We start from the raw sequence: 26058 nt of genomic DNA on the forward strand, positions 1-26058 counted from the left end.
TGAAGCTTCCTGACAACACTTTTTATTTAAAGCCATATCATAAAGCAGAAAACACTAGAACTACATTTATTTTCAATTTTACATAAATACATGTAGCTGCATATGCAAATGCTTATGTACAACAACCAAAAATCATGTCAGTCCCAAGACACAAGTGTGTGCCACTTCCATCACCATTACATGTTCTTGGGTTTGCCACCAATTAAAAATCTGAAATACAAAACATGTACAATTAATTAAATTAAAAAAAAGACTATAAATCACAAATATTTTCATAACACCATAATAACCAACCTACTGTCTTGCTCCTGGTTGGGATATGAGAGGATCACTCTGCCTCCGTCATGAAGGAGGCCTGTGGTGGTCATGCCAGTCCCAGACCTTCGCATGTTTCTAAAGGTCATGTCAGTTTGGATGTTCTGAGCAGCATTAACCTGCTTCTGCTTTTTGCCTGAGTAGGAAATTCACACAAAAGGCGTTGTTGAAAGTGTCAACCCGAGGCATACATTACCATCATTATCATCATAACCCTATTGAGTGAACCTTATGACCAGACTGTTTTATAGTTAATTGGTCTGCCACCATTTATTTTTTATTTAATAATCGAATTTCTTTAAAAGAAGAAAAATGTCATAATCACTTTTGTGTGCGCGGTGAAACAGGGTCTCGTTGTTGCTGTAAGGGAGGAGGTCGTGCCCATGCATGACGTTCTGCAGACCCATGCCAACATTTTTGCCTTTCAGAGGGGTGTGCCTTGGCATGAGGGGGAGCAGTCCAGGTAGGATGACATCAGGAGTAGGAAGAGAAGCTCCAAGGCACTGGGAGCAAAGCTTCAATGGAGTCAACAACAACAAAAACATGAATGAATTAAAAAAAAAACAAAGGGACCATACGGAAGCTAGGGGTTATTGTCAGAATGAGACTATATTGAAAATTATGAGTAGATCTTCAACCTTCGGGACTGATCCACGCAGGGATTCGGTGGTAACTCGGTGTCTTTGACGTCACACAACATGTATTCCAATTGTATAGCAGACGTAAGGCCACTAATATCGCATCGGTTTTACCATTTTACCCACCCACAAGGCAGAGGATTAAAGTCCTAATAGCTTGCGTTTCCAGATGCATGCATCTATATGGGGAAATAATAATTACAAGTTACATGCACACAGCCGCAGTCACGGGCATTAACTGGGCAGATGGCGTTCATTGGAGTCAGCGGGGGCAGGTTGTGTTTGCATTTAATGAGAAAACTCGGGATCTTTGCGCTGTCGTTATCACATCTACGATTAACGAGCAGAGGGGGTCACGCTGACCTGGCTAATAGGGACTAAATCTACTGGTGCATTATGGGGCTGGGCACATTTCATCTAATCAGCAGGATGATGCCAGCAGGCTTAGGAGGCTTTTAATTCAGTGCTGTGAGAGAGTTTAGTGACCTGGTCCCACAGGAGCGAAGGTGAAGGACACGAGATGACCCCCCTCCCCCGCCCGACATTAAACCCTCAATAATGTGCATCAATTTCGCCTCATTTGCTGTATTTGTTTTTGGCTTTGCACAGACTCTGTGATTCGCTGCGTTCCCATTACAGTTTTTTGCAAAATAAACAGCTGGAAACATTTTATGAAACTTCATCATTACATTAGTAATTATGGCTTTTCTCAGGGGTAGCCAATTACACCCAAGTGGCTCTAGACGTTGACCACGTATGTATGTGCGTGTAACTGTGTGTGCGTGCTGTGGGGAGAGCTAACCGGTGACTCAGCGTTGAGGAGTTCGGCCCTGGTCCGTTCCTCCAGGGTCACCATCACTCCATCCAGAACCTGCAGCTGGGTGAGACGTAGCACCACAGCTTGTCTGTGGAGTGACTTTCGAGCCACCTGAAGGGAAAGAATTGGTTTCATGAAGAGATTACTTGAGAGGTACCATATTACACCCAATTTTAGATCGTTCATTTTCACCTCAGCTTCCCCCCAAAAAAATGTCCAAGAACAAACACCTGGCTGAAGGTTTTATTACTGAAGTGCAAATTGTCTCTCTGAGTTGCAAGTGCCCTTTGTGATGCTACAAAGGACTGATTTCAAGAACACCGTCATTTCACACTCAAGGTTAACCTAGCATAAGGAGTAAAGTACGTTTTATTTTGGTTAATTATTATTTCTGTCATGTTTATAGAGACACAAATAATGGTTTCGCGCCATTACTTAAAATATTTTTTACGTGATAGGGAAACTAAGACAAGGCTTGTGTGAAGTCTGTTTCGTAACATCTGGTATAAACATGATGCCATGTGGGTCCCTTTGTAGCCATCAGCAGCTATTTCAGTGACCCAGCTGACAGCAGATACTAGCGCTCTAGCCAGCTGATGGCACCTCTGGTCGGAGTACAAATTCAGTAAGTCCTGCCATAGAACATGACACTGGGGTAGGACGCTGCTGTTGCCGCCGTGGTGATGAAGTTGGAGCGCATGCCAATGGACAGTCCAGTGAAGAGGAAGAGACCGTATTTGGCTTGGGAACGTGGTTGAGGTAGTGATCTCATACCGTCAACAGAAGGAGGTATTGTCTCTTGGGGTGGCTGTTGGCCTCTCACCCCCATAGCGGGATTAACCCCTCGTACGGGAAAATAGCAGGGACGGCGTCAAGCGGCACAGAGGCTACCACAGCTGAGCACGGCCCCGGCGAGCGCAGAGAGGCCCACGGCTGCCGCGTCTGCTCTGGCCTGATCCATGAGATCCAGATGGGTGATATAACGGGGCCAAGAGCATCCTGCCATTTGGTCAACGGATTTGTCTCTGATGCTGGCCAGTTTGAGGCGCAGCAGATGGTCCATCATGTAATCGCTTAATTTGAGGGCACAGAGTAACACTGGGAGAGCGTTTCAGACCGCGCAAAGCGAGAAATGGAGCCTGCGAGCGTGTGTTGTTACTTTTTTTTAAAAAGGACAATATCCGAGTGTTGCCGGGATGCGCACACTTGCAAGAGAACGCGGCACAACAGTTGACATTATGTCCACATTGTGTTTTCAGGAACAGACACTCACAGGATTGCCAACAACACAGAGTTCTGTCAACGACGGGAGAACTTCTAGTTTTTCCAGCTCTGAGATGTCCTACGAGAAAAAAGAGAAGAGTTAATATCAAACCTATCGAATTATTTATTATTTTATTCATGAAACCAATGGCTATGGCCTGACGTGTGTTAATTTTATAAATTTGTTATTTGGGGGATGAATGGAATGACTGAATGAATGAATTAAACTATTTCAGTGCGGTATGTGTGCAATTTGCTTTGAACAGGCTACCTTCACCTGCTCGTGCACTGAGGCTGAACTTGCGTGCAATGGCGTTAGCCTAGGTGTACAATTTACAGCAATGTCTATGCACATCATCATCATCATTCATACAGATATTAAGGAGTTGTAGCCAAGCTCTACTTGGGCTACGAATGATAACATTATCTGCATATATAATACGGTTGACCAGCATTTCGCCAATCATACAGCCAGTGTTGCAGGCTCTCCCTTGCCTGGGCAATTCATCGACCGACAAGTTAAATAAAATTGGGGACTAGATTCCTCCCTTCCTAATGCCACTGCCAACTCCAAACGCGGGCTGATATGGTTGGAAGCAGCTGATGAGAGAGATTACATGTGTGAGCTCGCATTAATCTCGAGGGATATTTTTGGGCATGCAGCAGATCACGCGACAGGCCACACGGATGGTTTGTGAAATTCCCCAGGTTCACATTGTACTCGGCTGTGATTCAAAGTCGTGCCCGCAGCACCGGAACTGTTGTTGCATTTTCCATCTGAATTGAATGCACAAAAGCATTAAATAAGTGTCAAGAAGAGGACTGATAACAAAAGTGCAAATCACTGTTCATGAATGAGATGCCGACCGTGAAGCTGATTATACGTTGTTCTGATTGTTCACAGCTTCTTTGGTGCACAGGCTTGACCTTCAATCAAACTTGAATCTACTTAATGCCACCCCTCGCATGCCCAGTGGGGTGGTAATGACCCATGATTGCTACGTTTCATGTCTTACTTTACAAATACAAGGAAATGCAATGCCGTGTCTCACCAGATATATTCGTTGTGAAACACTCAACACGTTCCACGATTAAACAATCAGTGGAATCAGCCGCTGAATCAAAAATGGCATAACAGCTGCAACCTCGAGAGAATTCCTGCTGTGTGTTCAGTTATAAAGGCATAAATAGGAACAGTGAAATCAAACATCTAATTACTTGACCGGGGGACTACCTGCAGCTTGTTCATGGTGAGAAAGAGCTTGCGGAGCTCAGTCAGAGGTTCAAGGTGGTTGAGCTCACGGATGCGGTTCTCCGCCAGGTGCAGCTCCAGCAGCGCACTCTGGGCTATGAAGGAAGTTTCTGACAGAGCCTTGATTCTGTTCTTGTCTAACACAAGCTCTTTGAGTTGGTAAAGCCCCTCCAGTCCCTCCACTTGGCTGATCTCATTCCCTAAGAACAGAGGACCTTGTTAAGTCAACAGGAACACACAAATATATCAAGTATTAGTTGCACTGACGGTTAAGCGCCCAGCCGAAACAATGCAAAAAGGCAGCGTTTTAGAGGCAGGGTAAAAAAAATTCCGGTGTAGGTTGTTTTGCCCTGTGCTGTCAAAGGGGCTGAAATTACAGAGACAATTTTGAGAAAGATTTTGTCGCAAAAAGGAAGCAAAGGACAAGTAAAGTTTGTTTAGTGGGACGAATCACGGTGACAAAGGAAAACTCAACGAGGAGCCATCAAAGGCCTTTGAAAAGAAAGCCGGTGTTTCTTTATTTCCCGAGTCTCATCTTCCACCTGTTCTGATGGGCACAGTTGACTTTTCTCCTCGGCGCTTACCTTTTCAAAGGCTCAATACGACATGCCATTAGCGGGCTTTGTGAGCGAGGGCTGCGACCATACGCACCTTGAAGAAAGAGCACTTTGAGATTGGTGAGCCTGCTGAGCTGCAGATTGGCCATATTGAAAATGCCATTGTGACTCAAATGCAGGACCTCCAGGCTGCTCATCAGTGGCTCCAGACTGCAACTTTGCCCAGGTTCCCTTTAGGAAAGACGAAGAATGACAGCTTGCGACGTCGGCGGTTAAATGAACATCGGTCGGCCCCTCCGACACCCCCCGCCCCGCTGGCTCATTTAATGGGTCAGGCGTCAAAGTCACAGACCACCTAAAGGTAAAATGGTGCTGGCACAAACAAAAGCCATTCTGTCACAGTTTGTTCTACAAAAGGACGTATTGATGGGAGAATTGCGTTATGGGGGTGGTGTAGTACAATCACAGGGGTTGCTTGGTAAACTACATTTTGTCCACACAATGAAGTTTCACTGAACCCTAGATCACTCAGAATCACACAGACAGTGTGGTAGTTTGTTACTATCAGTGTGTAAGTCGTAATCAGCTGATTATTACGTGAACAAATGTTTCTGATATTCAACTTGACCTATTAAAAAAATGGAAGATTAGGAAAATCAATATTTACGTATTTTTGCTCTAATGAAGTGCACATAAATTGCAAGTTTGTGATCTACTATTGTGTCAACGCCACTGTTAAAATTAAACATTACTGCCCCCTAATGGTTGCCGTATACACATACTATTGAGTCCTCCTGCTTTAAAGACAGTCTAGACAAGAACGCAATGCATTGATTAGAAAAGTAATTTACCCTTTGTATTTAGTTGAGCGCTGCTGGCCATAACCGCTGGAATGAACTTTGCTGTGGAGGATCTGCCTATTTGTCAGGTGAGTCTTGGGCCTGGGCAGGATGGACTCAATGTGGTTGTAGTTCAGACACAGAGCCTGTGAAAAAAAAAAAATACTTTTCAGACATCAGAGGCTTACACGTATTTTAAGTCAGGAGGGTTGTTAGGGCTTGTACCTTGATGTTGGGCAGGTAGATGAGACCAGAGAAAGATGTGAGGTTGTTGTGGTCCAAGTTGACACTGCGCAGGTTACTGAACAGCTCTGGTGGACAGAGATCTACAGTCCTGAGAAAGGAAAACAATCACCTCCAATCAGTGTCACTTTTCATTCATTCATCCATTAGATCTGCCTGCACTGCGAGCCGATTACCGAATAGAGCAGGACTCCAGGGTGAGGTAGCTGACGTCAGCGTAGTCTGTGTGGCCCAGCTTCTCTGCAACCATGTCAGGGTTTAATCTTCCCTCAAACATATCTTTTGCACTTTCACACTCATTCGCCTCCTAGGAATGAAAGATCGCAGAAACAAAAACCCAAAGATTCACATCGCCGCAGCGTTTGAAGGGTCTGGAATCGTGTGCCTGCACAGGTACGCACCACTGCGATGCCATCCAGGGCTTTCAGGGTGGGCAGGTGGAACACGACATAAGTACGATAGCTGTCCAGCTGCTCCGCCAACGGGTTCCCATCAAGGCTCAGAATGATGAGGTTTGTCAGTCCCTGATCAAAAAATATTAAACAAATAAAAGGTTGTGCATGATATCAGATAGCTGAACGAAACCCGAATGACCGCTGTTCTAGTCGTCTGCCATTTACCTTCATGCAGTAGATGTCTCGTGAACGACAGATCTGGTTGTAACCGAGGTACAGCTCCAGGAGGGAGCGAGCCCTCTGGATGCCGTGCAGGGACCTGATAGAGTTGTTCTCCACAGACAGGAAGGACAGCTTGGACAGGTGACCCAGGACTGAGGCATCCAGAGTAGTCAGCTGATTCCCATCGAGGCTCAGTTTGACCAAGCAATGCAGTTTCGACAGGCCTGAAGAGAGAAGAGAGACGTCATAGCGGCTGTGACGGATCTAATAGACGCAAATATCCTTCATTAACAAGACGACGCCATCACTTGCCATTGAACGAGCTGATGTTGTTGTTGTTGACTGACAGCTCCTCCAGCTTCAAACAGTTGTCCAGGCCCTCCAGTTTAGAAATGTCATTGTCATTGAAGGAGGCCCAGCGCAGGTTGACCAGTTTATTTAGATTATACAGTTTGGAAATCTTCTGGCTGTCCAGAACCAGTGTGGTGATCTGATCCAAACACACAGCCACAAACACGCGGCAAAAAGTTTGAAATCGGTTACCATATCAGAAACTCAAACCCAGCCGACAGACAGCGATGGCTGCGTTCCATTTTGGTTTCACGTAATCTGCTGTTTGTTTACCTTTGCAGTCCAGTCTGGTTCCAGCTCTCGTCCCCAGGGTGCAGCACTCAGATACAGGAGATGAGCTGTTGACAGCAGGCTGAGACTGCGGGGACGTGCGTTGCAGGTACGCGAGTGAGCCAAAAGAGATGCCTGAAAACAGATTTAAAAAAGTACAACAACAAAATACACACACAGACTTTTCTCTCCTGGTCGTACATTATTATTTTATAAGCTCCTCACCTGGTTAATTTTAGAACCAGCGGCAACCTGAGCAGCTTTGGAAGCTTCTTCTTCGGTTATTAAGATATCGTCCAGGTGTGTGAGGGTTGTTAAGCGGCTCAGTATGGTCATTCTGACTGCTTTGGGCTGAAAAAATATCACAACAGTTGACTTCATGCCACCCTCGCTATGCCTTTCATTGTGTTTTGACGCCACTGGGTAAAAACACACACCGTTTTCCAGGGGTTGTAGCGGGTGTCAAGCTTCAGCAGGGTGGGCGTGTGCTTTCTCAGCACAGCCGTATCTTCTCTTGCCTTGGTCAGCTGGTTCCAGCGCACGACGAGCTGTTTGAGATGTGCCAAACCTCTCAGACCCTCCAGAGTCACCAGCTGGTTGTAGCTGGCGTCCAAAAACTCAAGGTTCGGCTATGGCGTCAGGGACGGGCGACAGTTGTTTACACCATAAACTCCTCTTCATAACTCAGACGCACACTACTCTCAAATTTCTGTTCATATTTTGCCCCTTTTAATTCACAATTTAGGCACAATATTATTTTAATATAATTTTACCATGTGACAAATGTCATCCAGGCGAGTGAACTTGTTGAAACTGATGGTCAGATGCCGCAGAGCTGTAAGACTGGAAATCTCCTTCACCTTACTTAGACTGTTACCATGAAGGTTCAGCATCTGTAGGCACAGTAGGTATGAAAGAGATGATGATGTGGGCAGGGAACAAGACAAAAGTAAGTTGTTGTTTTTTTCCACTCACAGTGATCTGACTGAGGACGTTTGCTCTGGCGACATTCAGCAGGATTTTGTCATCCAGGCTCAACAACCTGGGCTGTGGCTTGAGCACAGGTTCCATGCTTAAGACTTCCTTATCGTAGGCGACATAGTTGGAAATAATATCCTCTAGTCCCATTTGTGCAAGCACCTCTGTGTGTTCTTTATCCTTCAAGCGACAAAAATAAAAATTCAAAGAATTTGAGTTTGCACATTATCGGATGTATACACTACCAGTCAAAAGTCTGAACACATACTTCTGATTTAATAGTTTTTCTTTCATTTTCATGACAATTTACATTGTAGAATGTCACTCAAGGAATCACAACTAGGAATGAACACATATTGAATATGTATGAAACAAACAAAAAAAAAGAACAACAATTGTTACCCTTTCAATGTATTCAAAGTATATGAGGTACTCCGGCAGGATAAGCTCATGGTCAAAAATAAACCACAGTCTTGATCTGGGGCTGCATTCAGGGACACTCAGCGTTTTGTAAGCGAGTTGTTTCTCTAGATTCAAAGAAAAAAGAAAGAGAAGGGAAAGACATTGGATGAAAGCTGACAGAAATACTTGCTCGCGTATCATCTTTGTTGGTACATACCTTCACTGAGTGCAGGGCCCAAATTCTGGTAGACGGAGAAGGCTTTGGGATAGCGACTCCTGTCTATTTGTTCTGCAACACGCAGAGGCATGCTGTGGCCCACAAACACTTTGGAAACAATTATCTGACCTGCAAGCAAAAGGTTTTAGCCTATTCATGTACAACAAGAATAATGTTGGCAGAAGAGAGGGGTGCAAATGTTAACGCCATGAGCAACGCTTGGTTACCGTGCTTGAAGGGAACCATATCGGTCTTGTACTTGGACAGTCCTTTGCAGGCCTGGCACAGGGCGTGTTCAATCCTTGGCTGCTCGGCTTCACTCAAACTATTGGAAAAAGGAACGGCACCATCTGTTGCCAAGACCTAGTTGGTTGGGGAAGAGGCAGAGAGTAAGTTCAGGCTTAAAAAGAGGAAAATGCTACATGACTTTTTTTAAAAAAAAAAAAAAAAGAAGCTCAATTTGCTTTAATTTCAAACATTTTATCACAACCTTAATTCCTTTTTACTTCTTTTATGCCTTACATTTGGCAAATATTACTTCTGCGACAGACAGCTGTGCCAAAATACACACCGAATGTTGTTCATTTTCTTTGAAGCCTTCCTCGATAATGCGCATAATTTCTTCTTTTTCATTTGTTTCGGGGTCAGACACGTAGAACAAGTGCTCCAAATGACGTTTGTAGCTCCTGCTTGAGAGGAGTACATTAATTAATTTAACTGGAGGTCCAAAAGTATGCATGCAAATATTAATGTTTCATTGCAGGTATTTACAAAGTGTTGGTGCTATTTCTTTTTGGGGGGGGAAAAGTCACTTTTAACTCACTTCAAAATAGAGTCTGACTCTTCTCTATAGAGAATGCTGTGGAGTTTGTCCTCAAAGCGAAGTCTCAGAGCTCTGTTGTGGATGGAAATGATTCTATTGATCTTTATCCCGGTGACGCCGTAAATCTTAAAGTCTGATGGAAAAAAGCGAGACTGCAGGAGCTCACAGCACGAATTAAACCTGTTGGGTGCACAAGAAATAGGCAATCAGTAACGTCTTAATGCTGTTCAGAATTTGTCAATGCGTTCTACTGTGTTACGCTACCATGGGTCACTGGGGCAGCCCTCCTGCAAACGAATATTTCCAACACTTTCCAGCTCCGTGACAAGAAACTGGATGGTGTAGTCCATCGTGTTTGTTGCTTGGGTCAAGAAGTCCTCATGCCACTCATCAATCCTGAATTAAAAAGGAAGAATATTTTTTAAAAAGGGGAAAATTGGTAATTGTAAGACATGAGACACATTTAAAAAACAAACAAACATAATAGCAATAATAAAAGAACGATAATACTGTGTATAACTATATAAATATCTGATTTTTAGAGATACAGACTCAGCCATCTTCCTTGTCCAGAACACCAGTCTCTTCTTCAGAGCAACAATCTTGTCTAGGATTTTTTTCTCCATGATGGGGTCACAGGTGTCGTCGTTGGCTGGGTCGCCTCTGTCAGCTAAACCAGAACCGTCCCCCAATTTGCTTTTGGACTTCTTAAGACCAGTCGGCACCATGGACAGCTCACGTTCAAGCTGTGTGGGCATCCGAATGACACCAACAGTCAACACGCTTCACAATGGCAACAGCCAAGTGCTGTGCACTGCGGTAAAATAACTTCTTTCAAAAATGCCTGACAGGTTTCACATACATTCTTGATGGAGTGGCTGAGTGTTCGCAGGGATTCTTCAGGGATTTCTTGCATAGTTGTCTGTCTCGCGGTCAGACTGAGTCGCATCTCTGCTAGTTTCCTCTCAGCCATCCTCACCCGCATGTTGTAGTACATCATCTTTTTCATCACCGTTGACTATTGTGTGAAAGAAGGTAAACTAACTCACACAGGTTGCACAAATATGCAGTAAACGTTTGTTAACGTTCAGATTGGCATCAATCAAAAGTATAAAACCTAAAATTATTTTAGTCGGTAAGTGAAGAAGTTCCTCTGAGATATTAAGTATGTCCTATGGCCAGATAAATTTCATTTTAATGCCTATTGTACATTTTCCAACATTTAATATGGAAAGGCCTAATGTATTCTGTAGCAGGAATCAATGCTCAACAAATTCTGCTCAGGTATTTATACTTTAATCAACCTAAATAGATTTAAATAGATCTTGCTCTTTCTGGCGATACCTCAGCAGCTTCCTTGACTTGCTCGCTTGAGATGTCATAGGAGTCGAGTCGCTGGAGTCGGGGCATGTGGTATAGCACGTGTGTGGCATAGTTACACAGCAGGCACACTGGGTTGGGGATGGATGTGGGATCCTTTAGGACGAGGTCGGTTAGATTGGGTAGGCAGGCGAGCATGGTAAGCTCCTGTTTTAAAAGACAACATCAGAACATGCCGTGCAGACAGTTAATAGGATTTCTCTTAAATGAGGCCATAGAAAACAGAATTTGACCTCAAGAAGAAAAGTCTTTGAATCGTCAAAAAAAGACAACAGGTACCACTTCTGTTCGTGTTTTTTTGTGCGGCAAAACTGTCTTGAGATTGTCTCGCTGGCTGTTAGAAACCAGGGAATTGATGTTGCAACCAGTGAAGCTTCATAACTTTCTTTCTGTTGTCTGCACTCGCCGAAGCAGCTGAAGACTATTGTCAGTGTAACAAAGGGTGGATGGCAAGAATATGATCTGAGATGTTATTCCAATCAAAGCGAGAATCACAAACGGCTTTTCTGTTGTTAGGACGACCTTGAACAAGACAATGAGTCTGTGTAAACACCATGGAGGAGCATGTCAGCCAGAGGAACTGTATGAAGTATATAACAAATACATACCAAAGATCCAACTGGCCCTGCATGTTTATTTTCTGTTTTTTTAAAGTCCAAAATTAATGAATACATTAACCAATGCTGCTCAATAAAGGTTCTATGAGGCTGCTGAAAAAAAAACATTAAAAATGTCCATGATTACAAGAGTTATCATTATCATAATAATAATAATAATAATGATAATTATTATTATTAGTAGTAGTAGTAGTAGTAGTTGTTGTTGTTGTTCTAATGAACTGTATAAGCAGGGTAAAGTCTTTTAAAAAACATATTTCTACGTCGGGAATCTTACCTTAAAGGAGCTTATCTTGTTACCGGAGAGATTAAGATTCTGTAGGCAGACATTAGGATCAAGGCTGTGCCCTTAAGGGAGGGAGTTTAAAATGTTTGATTATTTTCCTTTCTCTCAATGAAACATTGTGCAATAATAATAATAATAATAATAATAATAATAATAATAATAAAAATAATAATAATAATAATTGAAAGGGCCTGAACCTACCAATCTCTTCAATATTGTTGTCAGCAAGGTTTAGTTCTCTGAGGTTTCCAAGAGTTCTCAAGCTCTTAAGAAATACACATAAACAGCATGAAAATACAGGTACAAATGGACAATGGTAATACATTTAAAAGCATAAACAAACAGAAAACATCAACAAAAAAACCCACAGGTCATGACATCCATTATAATTTGTTTATTAATACAGACAAACAGACAGACAGAGTACAGATATGGATTGTTAGTGAGTCAGAGTTCAGACCTGTATATTATTTATGCAGTTATTGTTCAGCCACAGGATCTCTAGGTTGGTCTGCAAAGCCAAATTCTTTATTTCACGAATTTGGTTATCATAAAGGTAGAGTTTGACCAGCTCACGACAATTCTGTAGTCCAGAAATTTCCTGCAAAAATATATATAGAGAAATTATAAATCAATTTTTATTTATTTATTTATTTACTGGTGACAAAAAACATTAAAAAACAAAACAAACCCCCAAAAAACTTACTGTCAGATGGCACTCAGCTACCCAGAGCTCCTCAAGAAGAGGACAACAATCGAGCGCTTCTATTCGATTTATGCTCTGGCCCACAATGGTGAGCTGGCGGAGCACTGGGAAGAACGAAAGCCCCACCATGCGGGGGAAACCAGAGAAAAACATCTCCAGGGAGCTGATGTCGCATCCCTCTTCCCCAAGTCTTTCATAGCAGACCCCATTGTTAGAACACTGTTGGGGGGGGGGGGACATCTTATATCTCTAAAGTATAACATGAAATGTATGAAATGACTTGGAATTTTGACCACATGTATGTGAGGTCATACTCACCAGCTCTCTGACAACATCCTCATCACTGCGCTGCTTCTGTTTCTCTTTCTGTATCATGGTTTTTCTCTTGTGACATTTAATGTCGCTGAGGCTGAGCGTGCCTAAAACCATTACTAGGTCACCAGATGTGCTCTCAGCAATTTGAATCTAAAATCAAAGAAAGTCCTGGAAAAAAAAAACAAAGAAACAACTGGTAGAAAAATATCAGGTGCAATGACAGGGCTTTTTTTTTTTTTTTTTTCTGTCCCATTGAAAGGTACTTCAGAAAGAACCTGAAGGAAGTGTGCGCTGCTTTTTTTTTTTTTTTTGCTCACAAGCGACAACCTTCCTCCGTTTCTGGCATCAAAAGCGTTGCATTGCTGCCACCTTGAGTTTGTTTACCGTCTTCACGTTTCAAACCCTGTCAACATCAGGTGGAACGGACGGATCCGCCACTCAAGAATAGTTTTGGACGAGCAGAATGTACAGAATGCTGCAGTTCTTTAATGTCCTCCGTGTTGGGACACAAAAGGAAACGGGTACCGGAACTCGCTTTGATTCGTGATTCACGGCTACGTACAGGTCCGTGCCAAAGATGGTGTCACCCACAGGGCGAAAAGTAAGACGACGAAGTTGTACACTGACACTGGGTTTTCTAATTCCTCATCCTCCTTGCCCCGAAATGTGTCATTTGAAACGCATGTGGTAAAGAGTCGTAGGCAAGCTAAACTAATTTGTTCCCCACAAACAGGGAGGACGTAAAGGACGCTGTAGCAGTTAGCTTCTGCACTTGTTGCGTTGGTAGAACTTCACAATAAAAGCGCCGTAGTCATCGTTTAACTTTATTTTAACATTAATTCATCGTTTAAGCATTTTTTTTTTTAAAACAAAAACAAAAAAAACTTAACAAACACAGCGGTGCTGCTAACTCACAATGTTTCCATTCGACTGTTCATGCGAATGTTGTGCCGAGAAGATGCTAGCTGTGTGTCGGTCGGTGTCCAGGTGCGAGCGTCCGGTTGTCAAGGAGCCATGATGGGACATCACGTCTCTGACGATTCCCGTCGTGTCGATTAGTGACCACAAGAGGGCGCCTGCGTTCAAGATAGTTTTATCACGCCACATTAAAACGTCGTTTTAATTTTCTCGGTCATATATTTATCATACGCCATTTACAAATGTTGGGAGATGTTGAAAAGCTCCATTACTGTGATATTGACCTGGGGTAATTGTTGCAGCAGCGATGTGTATTTGCCGGTCACCATGCCCTCTTTCATAACACCGTGTATCATTTATGTCGTCACTCAGCCGGATGCCAAACACTTTTATTGGTGCTCCGTGGAGTGCCTCTGAAAAAAAGTGACTTTGCCGCCCCTGATGAAAGTGCGAGGAGTCTGGCGGACATCGTGACGTCACCGCCGGAGCAGCAGCAGCAGTAGCAGCAGCGAACTAAAACAATCCACCTCTGCTCCTCCGCTCCTCTGCTCCCCGACTGAGCGAGCGAGTGAGCGACCGCACCGCACCGTCTCATCCAGGCGGCGTTCACACACCTCCGGCTCCCCCTCAGCCAGCAACTGCACCGCCGCCGCCGTGTCCGTCTGCCGTCAGCCTCTCTAGCGCAGAGCAGAAGAGCCGCCACAGCGCAGCCGAGGAGAAGCAGAGAGACACAGAGAGAGAGATAGAGACGCCCGGTGTGAACGTCCAGTGACCGAGGAGCGGAAACAGAGGCATGTCTGCGAAGCCCGGCGAAGAGCTCGGCTCGGATGGGAGGTGGTTCTCGGATGAGTACGAGAGGAACGGCCTGTTTGGCGGGGAGCAGAAGGCGAGCGGCGGCCGAGGTGGCGAGGCAGCGGGCGACCTGGATCAACAACTCCATCCTTTCCAGGACGACGGGAAAAGGCCTCCCGTTGCTATGGAAACTGCATCTACAGGTAAAATGGGCAGCAGTCGGATCAAAGTCTTGATTTGTTTACCGTTTTTGGGGGGGGAGACACACCAGCCACGACGGGGTGTTTGTTTTGGTCAGCGTGTGAGGAAAATATTAAAACATAACACGTTGTCATATCCGTGAAAGAATTGCACACAGGCGCAAATTCAGTGCTATGACAGACAGGCTTAAAAAAGAAAATAAAATAAAACTTTTGTGTTCAAACGCAGTAGAATATGGCTGTGTAACTTCCACAATGTTAGTCCTGGTTGTGTGCTTCTGTAGTGAGCCTGTGAGCAAAACAAAACAATATGTATTCTGGGTATTCAGCCCATCGCTGTTACACAACATCATAGACAACCCATTGGTTTCTCCAATTATGATGCACTGGCTCCGCTATATGCTGAATTCAGGTTATAGTTGCGGTAACAAATAGCCTGTTGAACTTTGAATGGCCTATTTGCAGGCTACTGCACTTGTTCCCAGATGAAGGAAGATACTGGTAGCAACACATCGACATTGTGAAGGTGTTTTGTGGAAGGATGACACATGGTTTTCGTTACATGGTCCTTTAGGAACTGAGTAGAAAATAACAGAATTTACTGGCAGAATTGCCCCCCCCCCCCACTAGGCAAATGAGAATGTTTATAGATTTATATTTGTTGCTATTACGTGATGATGACGACCACGACAATTTGTTTTTGCAGGAACATCACACAGCCCTCAGTTTTAAGTCTTGCCACTCTTCTCAAGCGCAGCTAGTTTCGGCTCATGCTGCTATTTTTAATCCTGGAGGAACATGGCTAACTATTCGCATTGCGAGCAAATCTGGAACCCTGCACTTTTTTTCACGGATTCACTGAAAAATTCATGAGAGGATTTTTCTCCCCTTCACTCTCTCTTAAAAAAAAGCCTACTTTTTTGTTCTGTGCTGTTTTAGTTTGTCTCATCTTACTGGCAGTGGCTGTTGAACCAAAACAAGGAAGAAAAACAGGAACATATCTGTTTAGGACCTGAGCTTTATTATACATAAATTATTAAGTTGATCTTCTGAGGTTGAGAGTGAGGCCTAAAAGCTATTTCTGCTGCAAGACATGGGAAACTCAGTAAAAAATTGATGCTACCCTTGAAAGCTAAAAGTGATACATTAGAAGGTGAGTGAAGATAAAACATGTAAATAATGATCAAAAAAATAGATTTTAACCTTGCTTTCTGTAAATACAACGCGTTGCCTGCTAAATCTTGTTCCTAAAATCTCAAAAAGCCTGCACCTCACTACGGTGAGTTTATTTGCTGTGTCTTTCCCAGGAAAAGAATCCCCTCTGTTCTTCTGTCTGCTCTGTCTCCCTCTCACTGTCTATTCTTGGTGGTAGCATCTCAAACCATATTTTGTCTGGCAAGACAGAGCATCCGTTTTCCACCTGACCACTGTGAGATGTTATGGTCTGCTTTGATGTTCCACTGACGTTTTTTCACACCACATTGCTGCAAACTAATTCTCAACCTCTGCTTTTCGCCAGCTGGGTGACTCTTACAAAATGTAAAAGGCCTACCTCATGTTCTGGATGTGTATAGATTTCTTTCCTAGCGATGCAGAAATGAAAGTTTAGCCTTTGAATAGCGCGAACGGCAAAAGAGTATCTCATCCAGTTGTCTCGGGTTGCCTCATGTGGTAATTGATCCCGCCTTGGCCTAAATCTTGCTCGCAACAGCAATCTACCCGCGGGACGTAGATAATGTTGATTTTCAGCTGTATTAAATTACCATCGGACAGATCCTCAGCCTTGGATCACAGACAGAACAGCCTCTCTTATCCCCGAAAGGTTCTACTGGGCTTTTGAGAAGTGTGAGAAAGAAAGTCATGACCAGGCTGAAAATCCCTCAGCCTTGTTTTATTTTAGCAGTCAGTGAGCCTCTAGTCTTTGGGAAACTAACATTAAATGCACGGACTACCAACGTTTCCGTTGTTTTCTCAAATCTCACCGATTCATCTTGGCGAGCTCCGGCAGAAAACATTTTAATTTGTTTTCAGGGCCCATCCGCTTACTTGAAATGGAAACAGGAAGTAGCTGCCACAGAGCCCCCGTTAAGAGAAGATGAAGAAGAGATACAACGAGGGTCTGTGCACATTCTGCAATATTGTAGGTTTTATCAAAATTAGATCCACCTTCACATTATCAGAACAACACTGAAGGCGTGTTTTGTGCAACACACTACCACAAGGATCCCCAAGGTTCCAGCCAACATGCCATGTGGATATTTCACAAATTGAGAAACGCCTATTGATTTTAGAGTGAGCATCCAGAACAACTTTGAGGATTAAAATAATTTTTTATCGCACGGTCGAGACGTGCATCAGCACTGAGAAACAACCAGTGCCTTTAATGAGAGCAAGACTCAAGTTCTTTTTCCACCTAAGTCTCCGCACATCACCGGCAACAAGGATGAGACAGCATAAATCTGTCTGTGTGTCTCTCCGAAAGCACTTAGTGGACTCGGCTGGACTGCATAAACCGGTACAGTACATTTGTGCCTCTGGCTGGTAAGAGCTCTGCTCCTTTTCCCAGGGGAGGAGCTGAGCAGTCCCAGGTCTTTTTCAGTCCAGGAGATAAAGATGCAGGATAAATGGGGAGGAAGGGAGGGAGGGTGAGGAAGGGGAGAGCATCCTAATAGCCAGCGAGGCGAGGCTGCGACAAGAGGGGCCAGTGGTTCAAATAATGGCTAGACTGTCTGGAACAAAACTGGAAATAGCAAGAACTGTCTTCTGCCTTGGCTTCAACGTCAGGCTGCAGGAAGTGGGTGTGCCTCCTCCTTCACTTAGAACAACAGCGTATAAAATGAGGCTTCCTCATCCTACGCGCCACCTGCTTTCACTGTCAATTTCCATCTAAATCCAGCCCCAATTAGTCGATGCCGGGGATAAAAGAGCGAGAGTGAGTGCAAGAGCGTCGCAGGCCGAGGGCCGACTGCCCGGCTGCAGGGCACGGACCAAAGACCAAAGCCTTCTGTTGTCATATCAATAAATCTTGTGCACTTTGATCCGCTATGCCTACCCTCAAGACAATTAAAAGCCGGCGCGTGAAATATGATGCCTATGCCTGCAACCTGACTGCCTCGGCCCAGCTCTGTGGCCTTTGGGCCTGAGGGTAATAATCTGTGAGCAGAGTGCAGCAGAACTGCCCCTGGGAACAGAGCAGCCTCTTAGCAGAGACACTCTAAAACAGTGTCGCCCAACTATTTTTTTTTAAGGCCCGCTTATTGTGGCCTACTGCGCGCCTCTCCCACTGTGTCTGCGAGTCTTAATGCCAAATTCCACCCTGTAATTGAAATGTCAATCCAAAGTCCCACTAAATGGACAGCTTTGAGCCAAAGCAGACAGCTCTCAGAGCTGCTCCGTCTGGATCCGCCCACATATTCTTCATTCATCCATAAAGCTCTTCTGCTAACAGGAAGCACAAGATCAATACAGTGGAGGACAGGTACCGTACATACCAGCGCCTTGCAATCCGAATGTGGAACGTCGCAGCTTTTGTTTATAAGAGCTCTTTCATCGATTCATTTTGAACAAAAGGCTGCTGGAAAAACCAACATTTCCTTCTTTGTGGTCTTGAGTGATACGGAAAAAAGATGGATGCATTAATGTTTTTTTTTTTTAAGTAATTGTATGTCCTTGTTGTGACTAATCAATACACTTCTGAGCAGTCAAATCCCTCCGCATATGTGCTCGCCCATCGACCTCTGACTGTAGTTTTGTAGCAGCGCAGCACTTAGCGCAGTCTTTGTGCGCCGCTTCTTGTTTTTCTTCGCCGGCGGCAGAGCAGTGCGGTAGTTAGTGGCTGGCACTTCTGCATTTGTTTAGCAGACAATATTGTAATCAATATGCCAGAGTTGGATCGGTGCTTCAGCCGAAACGTTGCAAAATGAACAAAAAATGAACGTGCACATCGAATGCGACCCCGTAGCCACACTTTTGTTACTTACTTGTTACTTGTTATGACATTAGTCATCTGTAGTTAGTATAATTTTTTACTGTTAACACAAAACCTTTAAAAAAAAAAAAACCTGAACAACTCACGAGGACACAGTTTCCTTTTTATATTTGCAATGCAGCAACATTTTTTCTTTCTACACTTAAATTTGTGCTTGTCCCTAAAATATTTCTCCACATACAGGTAGTTACTGGATAACTTGTGTTTCTCTGTGCTAGGCGTGACAAAATCAATCAATATTTAGCGGTTATCCATTTGAAAATCCAAAGATTTCTGTCAACGTTATAAAAGCCAACGTGCAATAAATCCTGGCGATGGATGGGCAAATGGGTTAGAAAAAAGAATAAGAGCGTTGTTAATGGATTGGTTTCCACAAGGTCGTGGAGTGAAAGGGAGTTCCTGAAAGGCAATACCGAAAGGCAGCTGGATGAAGACATGGAATCATTAGGGTGCAGCAGATGAACGGACATGTACAGTATAATGTCCAGGTAAAACTTGGGGGTAGTTGTCGTAACCGTTTCTTTTTAGCACCTCCGACTGCAAGAGTTGAGACGACACGGTCGGTAAAACATTTTTCTTTCCTGTCCTAAATCCATGTTCAGAATCCATAAAACATTTTTCTTTCCTTTGCCATATCCGTGTTCAGAATCCATTTTCGCTCCCTGCACTGAATCACTGAAGCAAATCAGTGTCTTGGGGACCAACGAGTTCCCACATGCAGCTCAATGAACTCTTCATTTTCAAAGAGCGGTGGTAGAGTGTCCGCCCTGAGACTGTAAAAATGGTACCCATTGCCTCCCTGCTTGGCACTCAGTATTCGGGGTGGGAATTGGGGGGGTTAGATCACCTACTGCTCCCTCAGGGGATGGGTCAAATGCGGAGGACAAATTTTGCATTCGTCCGGATGAGACAATCACTGGGGCCCTTCTTTGGCTTTGATATTATATCTGATAATGATCGTCCCATGCCTTCTAACAGTCTCTGAGCTGTATTTCCTGCATCGGAAGGCGCTGCGCCCCCCAGTCACTGGACGTTCACCCGGGACTCATTCAGCCGCGCCACCCTTTCTGTGGCATGACTGTGTTTTGTGGCAGCCACCGTTTGGGGCAGAGAATTCCCCCGTTGTCAAATCCGATCCCGTTTGATGCGGCAGCGCAGCGTTCTGTTATTTCCTGCTCTGCTGTGCCGCATCAGCAGAGCGGACGCGTCCTCAATCTCCCAGCGCCGGCAGCCACCCTTATTGTTGTGGACGTTCTTACACAACTTGTATGGCGTGTTGGCCTGCGTCGCCATGTGGAGCGATGTGGGGGGAGGTGGCGACTGAGGTGGTGGTGGGGGGTGAGGGGTGCGTCGCCTTACAGTCAACAGGATTACGGGCGGCTTACGGTGCCAGAGATCGGCCCCTCTTCACAGTTTAGCGTCGGTGCTGAGTGCTTCCCACATCTGTTGTTCGGTACAGTGACTCGGTGAGTGTTGGCTTACGACGGCGTTGCCAGGGTGATGGCCGACTGGGACCCATAAGATGATGGCGCACTAAGAGGATTATACACCCAGTTTGGCTCCACAGCGGTACATCAAGGGCATCCGTATCGGTCGAATCAGGGACTTGAACGTTGCGCGCCGAGCGTATGAAAAACGTAAAAATAAACTGCAGCCCACACTGTCCAGGCCTCATGCCGCCCCTCCCCCTGTGTCCACCGGCATGGCTTCACAGATGCCATTGTGCTGCGGCACCATGTATTGTTAATGAGGGAAGCGGTGGCGGGAAGGGCGGCAAAAGGGAAAGGACGGCGGCTGCGGCTCTTTCAGAGGAAGTGAAAGGGAGGGACGGGACGTCCTGACCTGTTGGGTCTTCTGTCAGTCAGTCTGCATCCTCCAGAGTGAAACCCAGAGGCTGCTATTTTAAAACTCCCCCCTTCCTCCTCCAACCTCCACCCCTCCTTCCCCACCATCATCCAGCCCAGCAGCTGGACGCGGCCTATTTATATCTGCACCACTGCCCCCAAGAGAAATAAGGGCCAGAGCGGAGGCGGAGCTTCCTCTTGTGGGATGCGTACGCTCGCTGACATGTACACAGCGCAACATAAATATTAGAGTCAAATGTGCAGCCAAGTACACGCTGGCATACATTTTCATTCTGGACCGTTGACTCTCTTTCTCTCTGTGTGCCCTTTGGATTGTAAGCAGCGTGTTCCTCTTGGGCTGATCGGGAACACTTGACCCTGACCTCTCGCAGCACGGTTTAAAGTGACAGCCCCGTCAAGCACGGCGCCTTCTGTTGTGCTGTGTCACTCGCAGTGTGAGCATCCCTAAAACGTCCCTGCAAGCGCAGCAACGTATCCGCCCGCGAGACGCTATTGTATAGCGGGGTCGAGCTAAAGTCGCAGCTGACAAAAATAATAGTCTTCAGTTCATTACGGAGAGCGAGATCAGTGTAAAATCTCGAGCTATATGACTTTTGCTATTGTAGTTTTGTGTGAGTTGAATACTGGGGTGCAGCAGGTTTGTGGTAAAATATTTAGCTTGTGCATGTATCATTTAGCAGTTTCGGCAACTCAACCCAGACTTAGCGCAGGGGTGTCAAACTAAAATACACATTGGGGCCAAAATGTAAAACTTCTCTGGGGCCAACCTTGATATTCTTCTTCAATAAATATCAATGTTGGCATTGATATTTTTCAATAAATATCAAAGCTAACATTGATATTTATTGAAAAAAAATCTTTCTCAAGATATAACAGTGAACCTTTTTATATGGACTTATATAAAACAAGTTTTGCTTCATTGTGAATATGGAAAAAGCAACGCTTACAACTATACAATAAGTAATTTTATGTTGCACTCATGCAAAAAGGAATTTCAAATTTGAAAAAAAATCATCAAAATAAAGAATTTGACACCTATGGCTTAGTGTGATAATATTTCTCCATCGTTGGTTTATCGTAATGGCATAAAGTCGTATTGGTCATTTGCAAAGCTGAGGCGTGACTGCGAAAGTGACAGAATGCCGTTTGGAACAGGGCCTCAGTTGTACATCATTCCTCTAGTCTGTGTCTCTGTGTCCTTGGTTGTTTTTTTTTGTTATTTTTTTGCAAAGGGAGTGGGGGGTGAGGGTGAGGCGGGCTCTCAACAATCCTCCTTTGTCCTGTGCCGGGTACAAGCACCCTCAGTTACTGCTGCCTCACTGATCTCCACAGCCGAGCAGCATCCCCCCTTTCCCAGCAGCAGCAGCAGCTGAAGCGTAGCCCTCTTTGACTGAATGTTGTCACTAATCAGACAGCTCGTGATTGTGCGACACAAGAGAGTGCTGTGCACCTCGTCCAGTGTGTGTAACCCCACTGTGATCTCTCTCTCTCTCTCTGCTTACCACACCCCACCCTTCCTCCTCGCTAGATGACCGCATGTCTGGCCTGTTCCGGACGCCCCTGAGCGACGACGACAGCGGCGACATCTACACCTCCCTGCTGTCCAATCAGAGCCTCTCGTCAGGCCGAGAGTCCTCATACCTGTCGGACGACCTGAAGCCTTCCAAGCCTTCCTCCGGCTCGTCCCTCCTCGACGACTTCTCCGGCGACAGCAGCTACAGCTTCTCCACCACCACCACCACCAAGGTGACGTCCAGCCTGGCCGACAACCTGTCCAAGTCCCCGTTCAGCTCGGACAAGACCGAGTCCTACAACTACATGGACATCAGCCACGGGGACGAGCGCCGCGAGCAGCCACAGGGGGGCGCTCTTCACAGCCTGGTAGAGTCGGGTTCAAGCGGCCACGACTTACTGGGCAGCTACATTGACAAAACACCCGGACGGGTTGAGGAAGACGAGGAGGAGGAGGAGGAGGAGGAAGAGGAAGAGGAGGAAGAGGAGGAGAACCTGGGTCCGGCGCTGGGCTCTCACTCCTTCCCCTACGTGGAGGAGCCGTCAGATGAGGAGCTGTCGGACTACCGCTCCTACCGGAACCTGGGCGGTACCCCGCAGACGGCCAGCCCCGTGAAGATAACCCTGACCGAGTCCCAGGCGCCGGCCCCGGCCCCGACTCCTCCGGCTCAACCCGCTGCCCCAGTCAGCGTGTCCGAGCGCGAAAACGTCCTGAGCGTGGGCCTGCAGGGGGTCCCCACGGTGACGCTGTCCGAGCCCGAGGACGACAGCCCCGCCTCCACTCCCAACGCTTCGCCAACACGTAGGCAACCGCACACAGAACACGCCTATTACATGAAGGTAGAAGGGGTTAAGTTAGGGCAAGTGGACTTGTTCTTGTGATCTTCAAGATGTTTCACCTCGCATCTGAAAGGCTTCTTCAGTTCTGAAAAGGGTTTGGAGAGTCCCAGGTATTTAACCACCAGGAGGTGTGGGGTTGATGATACCTTCTATTAGCAAGGTGTTGATCTTTCAACAAAAGGTGTTGATTATCAATGAGCAGCAAGTGCAGTTGCCCTAACTTAATCCTTCTACCTTAAGATGGCCTGGATGACTGAGAACCTGCACAGACCTATTACATGAAGTTTCCACCAGTGTTTTTTTTTTTATTATTTGAAAAGTTCCTGGAAAAGGAACAGCATCTGGATTGGATGAAACTTAATAAATATACTGACATGCATGTTCTTGCTGATGGAAACTCCTTTGATGAATGAGAAATATTGTGTCTGTTGCCACGCACACAGGTACAAGCGGTGGTGAGAGTTATTGGAGTAATGTTGACGCTAAGGCTGCAGGGTTCAATCATTAACTCTAGTAACGGTTAGTTGGCCAGGAAGAGCAAATAAATGCTTTATACTGCCCAATAATATTTGCAGGTTACAAACTGTAGCCTGCAAATATTCTTATAATAAAGCATAAGCCTCTCCAAATTGATCAAAATTTTAGTTTATATTTCCTGTTGTGTTTATTGGAAGTGTACACTTTCCATTTGCGCAACTGCAGTGTATTATTACAGCTTGCATGTAACTAAATGAGCCAGTATAAGACCTTGGAGAAGCTGCAACCTGCACAAGTGTTCAGCATGTGTTGTTTCAGTCATCTGTCAGCAAATTCAATTTCCTTACAGGCTGTCAACGTTAAACAAATTTCTTTCTTTAACCCTCAGCAACTTACAATGATAATGAATTAAATTATGTCCAAGGACTTTCCAAAGTAGCATTTCAAAACAAACCTTCTATACTATATGGAACATATGAATCTCTATGAGATGTGTGTTTGCTTTAGTATGAGGGAGACTGTGTGCGTTTTTCACTGTTTTACAAGTTAGATGTTTTATTCAAATGGCCGTGCTCCGTGAATCCCAAATAACTCCGGCCTCTCTTTGCAGAAAAAGAATTCCCCCCTCACGACGCGGCCAAGCCCGCCGCCCCCCACAGTCACCCCAGCAAGATTGCAGGGGGTCACGAGCACGACGCCAGCAGCGGTGCCGAGTCCGGGGACTCAGAGATCGAGCTGGTGTCAGAGGAGCCCTCCAAGGCCGCCGGCAACAACCCGTTCGCCCCGCCGCCCAAGAGCAAGGGCACTCTGAGCCAACCTAGCAACCCCTTCGACAGCCCCCCCGTCGCTAAGGGGGGCTCCGTGCTGGCTGGGAACCACGCTCCGCCCACGGCCTACAGCATTCTGAGGGAGGAGAGGGAGGCCGAGCTCGACAGCGACCTCTTCATCGAGTCCGCTTCGGAGGAGAGCCCCAAGAGAGAGCAGGGCTCCGGCGGGCCCAAACAGGGAGTCACCGCCCCCTCCCCACTTGCACCCGTCGCCCCCCGCAGCACCGTTGAGGTGGCACCGCCGCCGCAGCCAGAGCCCCCGATCCCGGAGAAGGTCAAGGCCCCGGCGAGAAGCGAAGAGGAGCGCTCGGCCAAGCCCAAGCCCCCGACGGCCGCCGTGCCTCCGGAGGTGCGCCTGGAGAGACCCCAGCAAGACGACATGCACAGGAGCGCCGACGAGGGTGCCGGGGAGCCGGAAAAACCCACGGCCTCCATCTTCCCCGGCTTCAACAAACAACAAGGTCAGTCCACGCAATTCGTCTGCGGGTGCACAAATGCAAAAGTGTGGCATGAGGCTGCACGAGGAGAAAGGATTCTGTTTTTGTGTGGCTAAATGTTGTCGTGCCCATGTGAATTGGTCACCAATCTCTTAACTGTCTGGCCAAAGTCTTAGGTGACAGGTGAATCAGGGTTTATTGTTTGTGTATTATGATCATGTTGCTAAGTCAGTACTTTGGTTTAGGTTTATTTGTCCTTTGCAGGAAATTTGTTTCCACATTCCGTGCAACCTTGAAAACAGAAAGACAGACAGTATCCCACTTGAAACCGCTGTATCAGAACAGCAGTGTCACAAATAAACACACACCCTTCACCACACACATTTACATGTAACACATTACATATGTTTCATTGCTTTGTTCGACTCACTTATTGCACTCTGTATGAAACTTTTGCTTAATTTGACCTTTTAATAGTGACCAAATAGGAATAGCACGAGGTGTGGGTTGCTCCCTATTTGCTACCTGCTTCAGCACTGTTGTGTTGACAATGCTGGGTGGTGGTTGGTGGGGGGCACAATAACACAGGGCTGCAGAAAGAAATGGGATGTTCCCATTGACCACAAGCTCCGCTTCGGTTGGGTGTTCTCTGAAGTCTGCCTCCCCCTGGTGGCATAACTGCGAAAAGGCACGGCGGAAGGATACACTGACTCATGTCCGCTGCTGCGTGTCTAACCTGTTACCATGGCTGCTTCCTTTTAACGGGCACAACTTAGAAGAAAAAAAAATATCCAGATGGCTAGAGAAAGAATTTCGGGCAACATCTGGCTCCTTGACATCAGCCTTTTAACGCGGCGGTGAGATTAGTCAGGCCAGCCAAGTTGCAGTCGGCAGGAGTTAATGCAGTCTGAGCCGCACATCCCCATGTTGCCGTGTGGTTGTGCGGCGGCGGCGGGTTTACATAACGCCACGCTGCCCAAATTGGGGCATGTGTCTACTCTGGGGATTTTGGAGATGTCCTTTTTCATATCAGACGGGAGAAGATCAGAGATGAGTGCGAGTTTGTTTTTCCTTCTCCGTGGTTTCCAAAGAGACAAGAGAGCAAAAAGATCCTTGATTTGTTAACTGCCTGACCTGATTGGACAGGGTGGCAACTAAAACTGCATGGCTACAGGTTATAAGGGATTTCATAACACAAGCAAGTGCTTTTGATATGTACAAAGTCAGAGAATTTCTCCCGTTGTTTACCTGCACTTGCAGAAGCTTCTGGAAACGCCGAGGTGGAAAGAGGGAGAAAAGCAGGTCACCGGCATTTC

The 26058-nt window shown here is 45.8% G+C and overlaps 2 protein-coding genes across 8 annotated transcripts in view; one reads left to right on the plus strand and one right to left on the minus strand.

Moving 5' to 3' along the window:
* On the minus strand, positions 1 to 14164 carry lrrc9 (leucine rich repeat containing 9). 6 transcript variants are annotated; one of them, XM_076018078.1, is made up of 33 exons: positions 13802 to 14164; positions 12890 to 13054; positions 12572 to 12790; positions 12326 to 12466; positions 12067 to 12130; positions 11857 to 11927; positions 10927 to 11109; positions 10445 to 10600; positions 10135 to 10328; positions 9847 to 9978; positions 9583 to 9762; positions 9331 to 9448; positions 8987 to 9122; positions 8760 to 8888; positions 8543 to 8667; positions 8138 to 8320; positions 7936 to 8055; positions 7600 to 7791; positions 7388 to 7513; positions 7166 to 7297; positions 6854 to 7031; positions 6545 to 6765; positions 6326 to 6448; positions 6101 to 6231; positions 5907 to 6015; positions 5694 to 5827; positions 4937 to 5073; positions 4268 to 4485; positions 3044 to 3112; positions 1756 to 1881; positions 641 to 830; positions 295 to 451; positions 1 to 210 (listed from the first exon to the last, which is right to left on the minus strand). In XM_076018078.1, the coding sequence occupies exons 2-33, from the start codon at positions 12998 to 13000 to the stop codon at positions 177 to 179; spliced, it is 4539 nt and encodes a 1512-aa protein (XP_075874193.1). In that variant the 5' UTR covers positions 13001 to 13054; positions 13802 to 14164; the 3' UTR covers positions 1 to 176. The 6 variants fall into 6 exon arrangements, with proteins under 6 accessions (XP_075874193.1, XP_075874195.1, XP_075874192.1 ...); XM_076018080.1 differs by lacking the exon at positions 13802 to 14164 and adding an exon at positions 13204 to 13402 and having other exon boundaries at positions 9331 to 9445; XM_076018077.1 differs by lacking the exon at positions 13802 to 14164 and adding an exon at positions 13204 to 13402.
* Positions 13454 to 26058, plus strand: part of rtn1a (reticulon 1a) — a 21928-nt gene continuing 9323 nt past the window's right edge. Inside the window, exons 1-4 of one of the 2 annotated variants that reach the window (XM_076018086.1) lie at positions 13454 to 13587; positions 14177 to 14799; positions 22178 to 22963; positions 24089 to 24766. In XM_076018086.1, coding sequence (XP_075874201.1) covers positions 14598 to 14799; positions 22178 to 22963; positions 24089 to 24766 — 1666 coding nt within the window. In that variant the 5' untranslated portion in view covers positions 13454 to 13587; positions 14177 to 14597. The remainder of the gene's footprint in view (positions 13588 to 14176; positions 14800 to 22177; positions 22964 to 24088; positions 24767 to 26058) is intronic. The other variant, XM_076018087.1, reaches the window with a different exon arrangement.

This window comes from Nelusetta ayraudi, unplaced genomic scaffold, assembly GCF_046127955.1.
Source record: "Nelusetta ayraudi isolate G7.1 ecotype Tasmania unplaced genomic scaffold, CSIRO-AGI_Nayr_v1 ptg000007l, whole genome shotgun sequence".
Taxonomy (NCBI): Eukaryota; Metazoa; Chordata; class Actinopteri; order Tetraodontiformes; family Monacanthidae; genus Nelusetta; species Nelusetta ayraudi.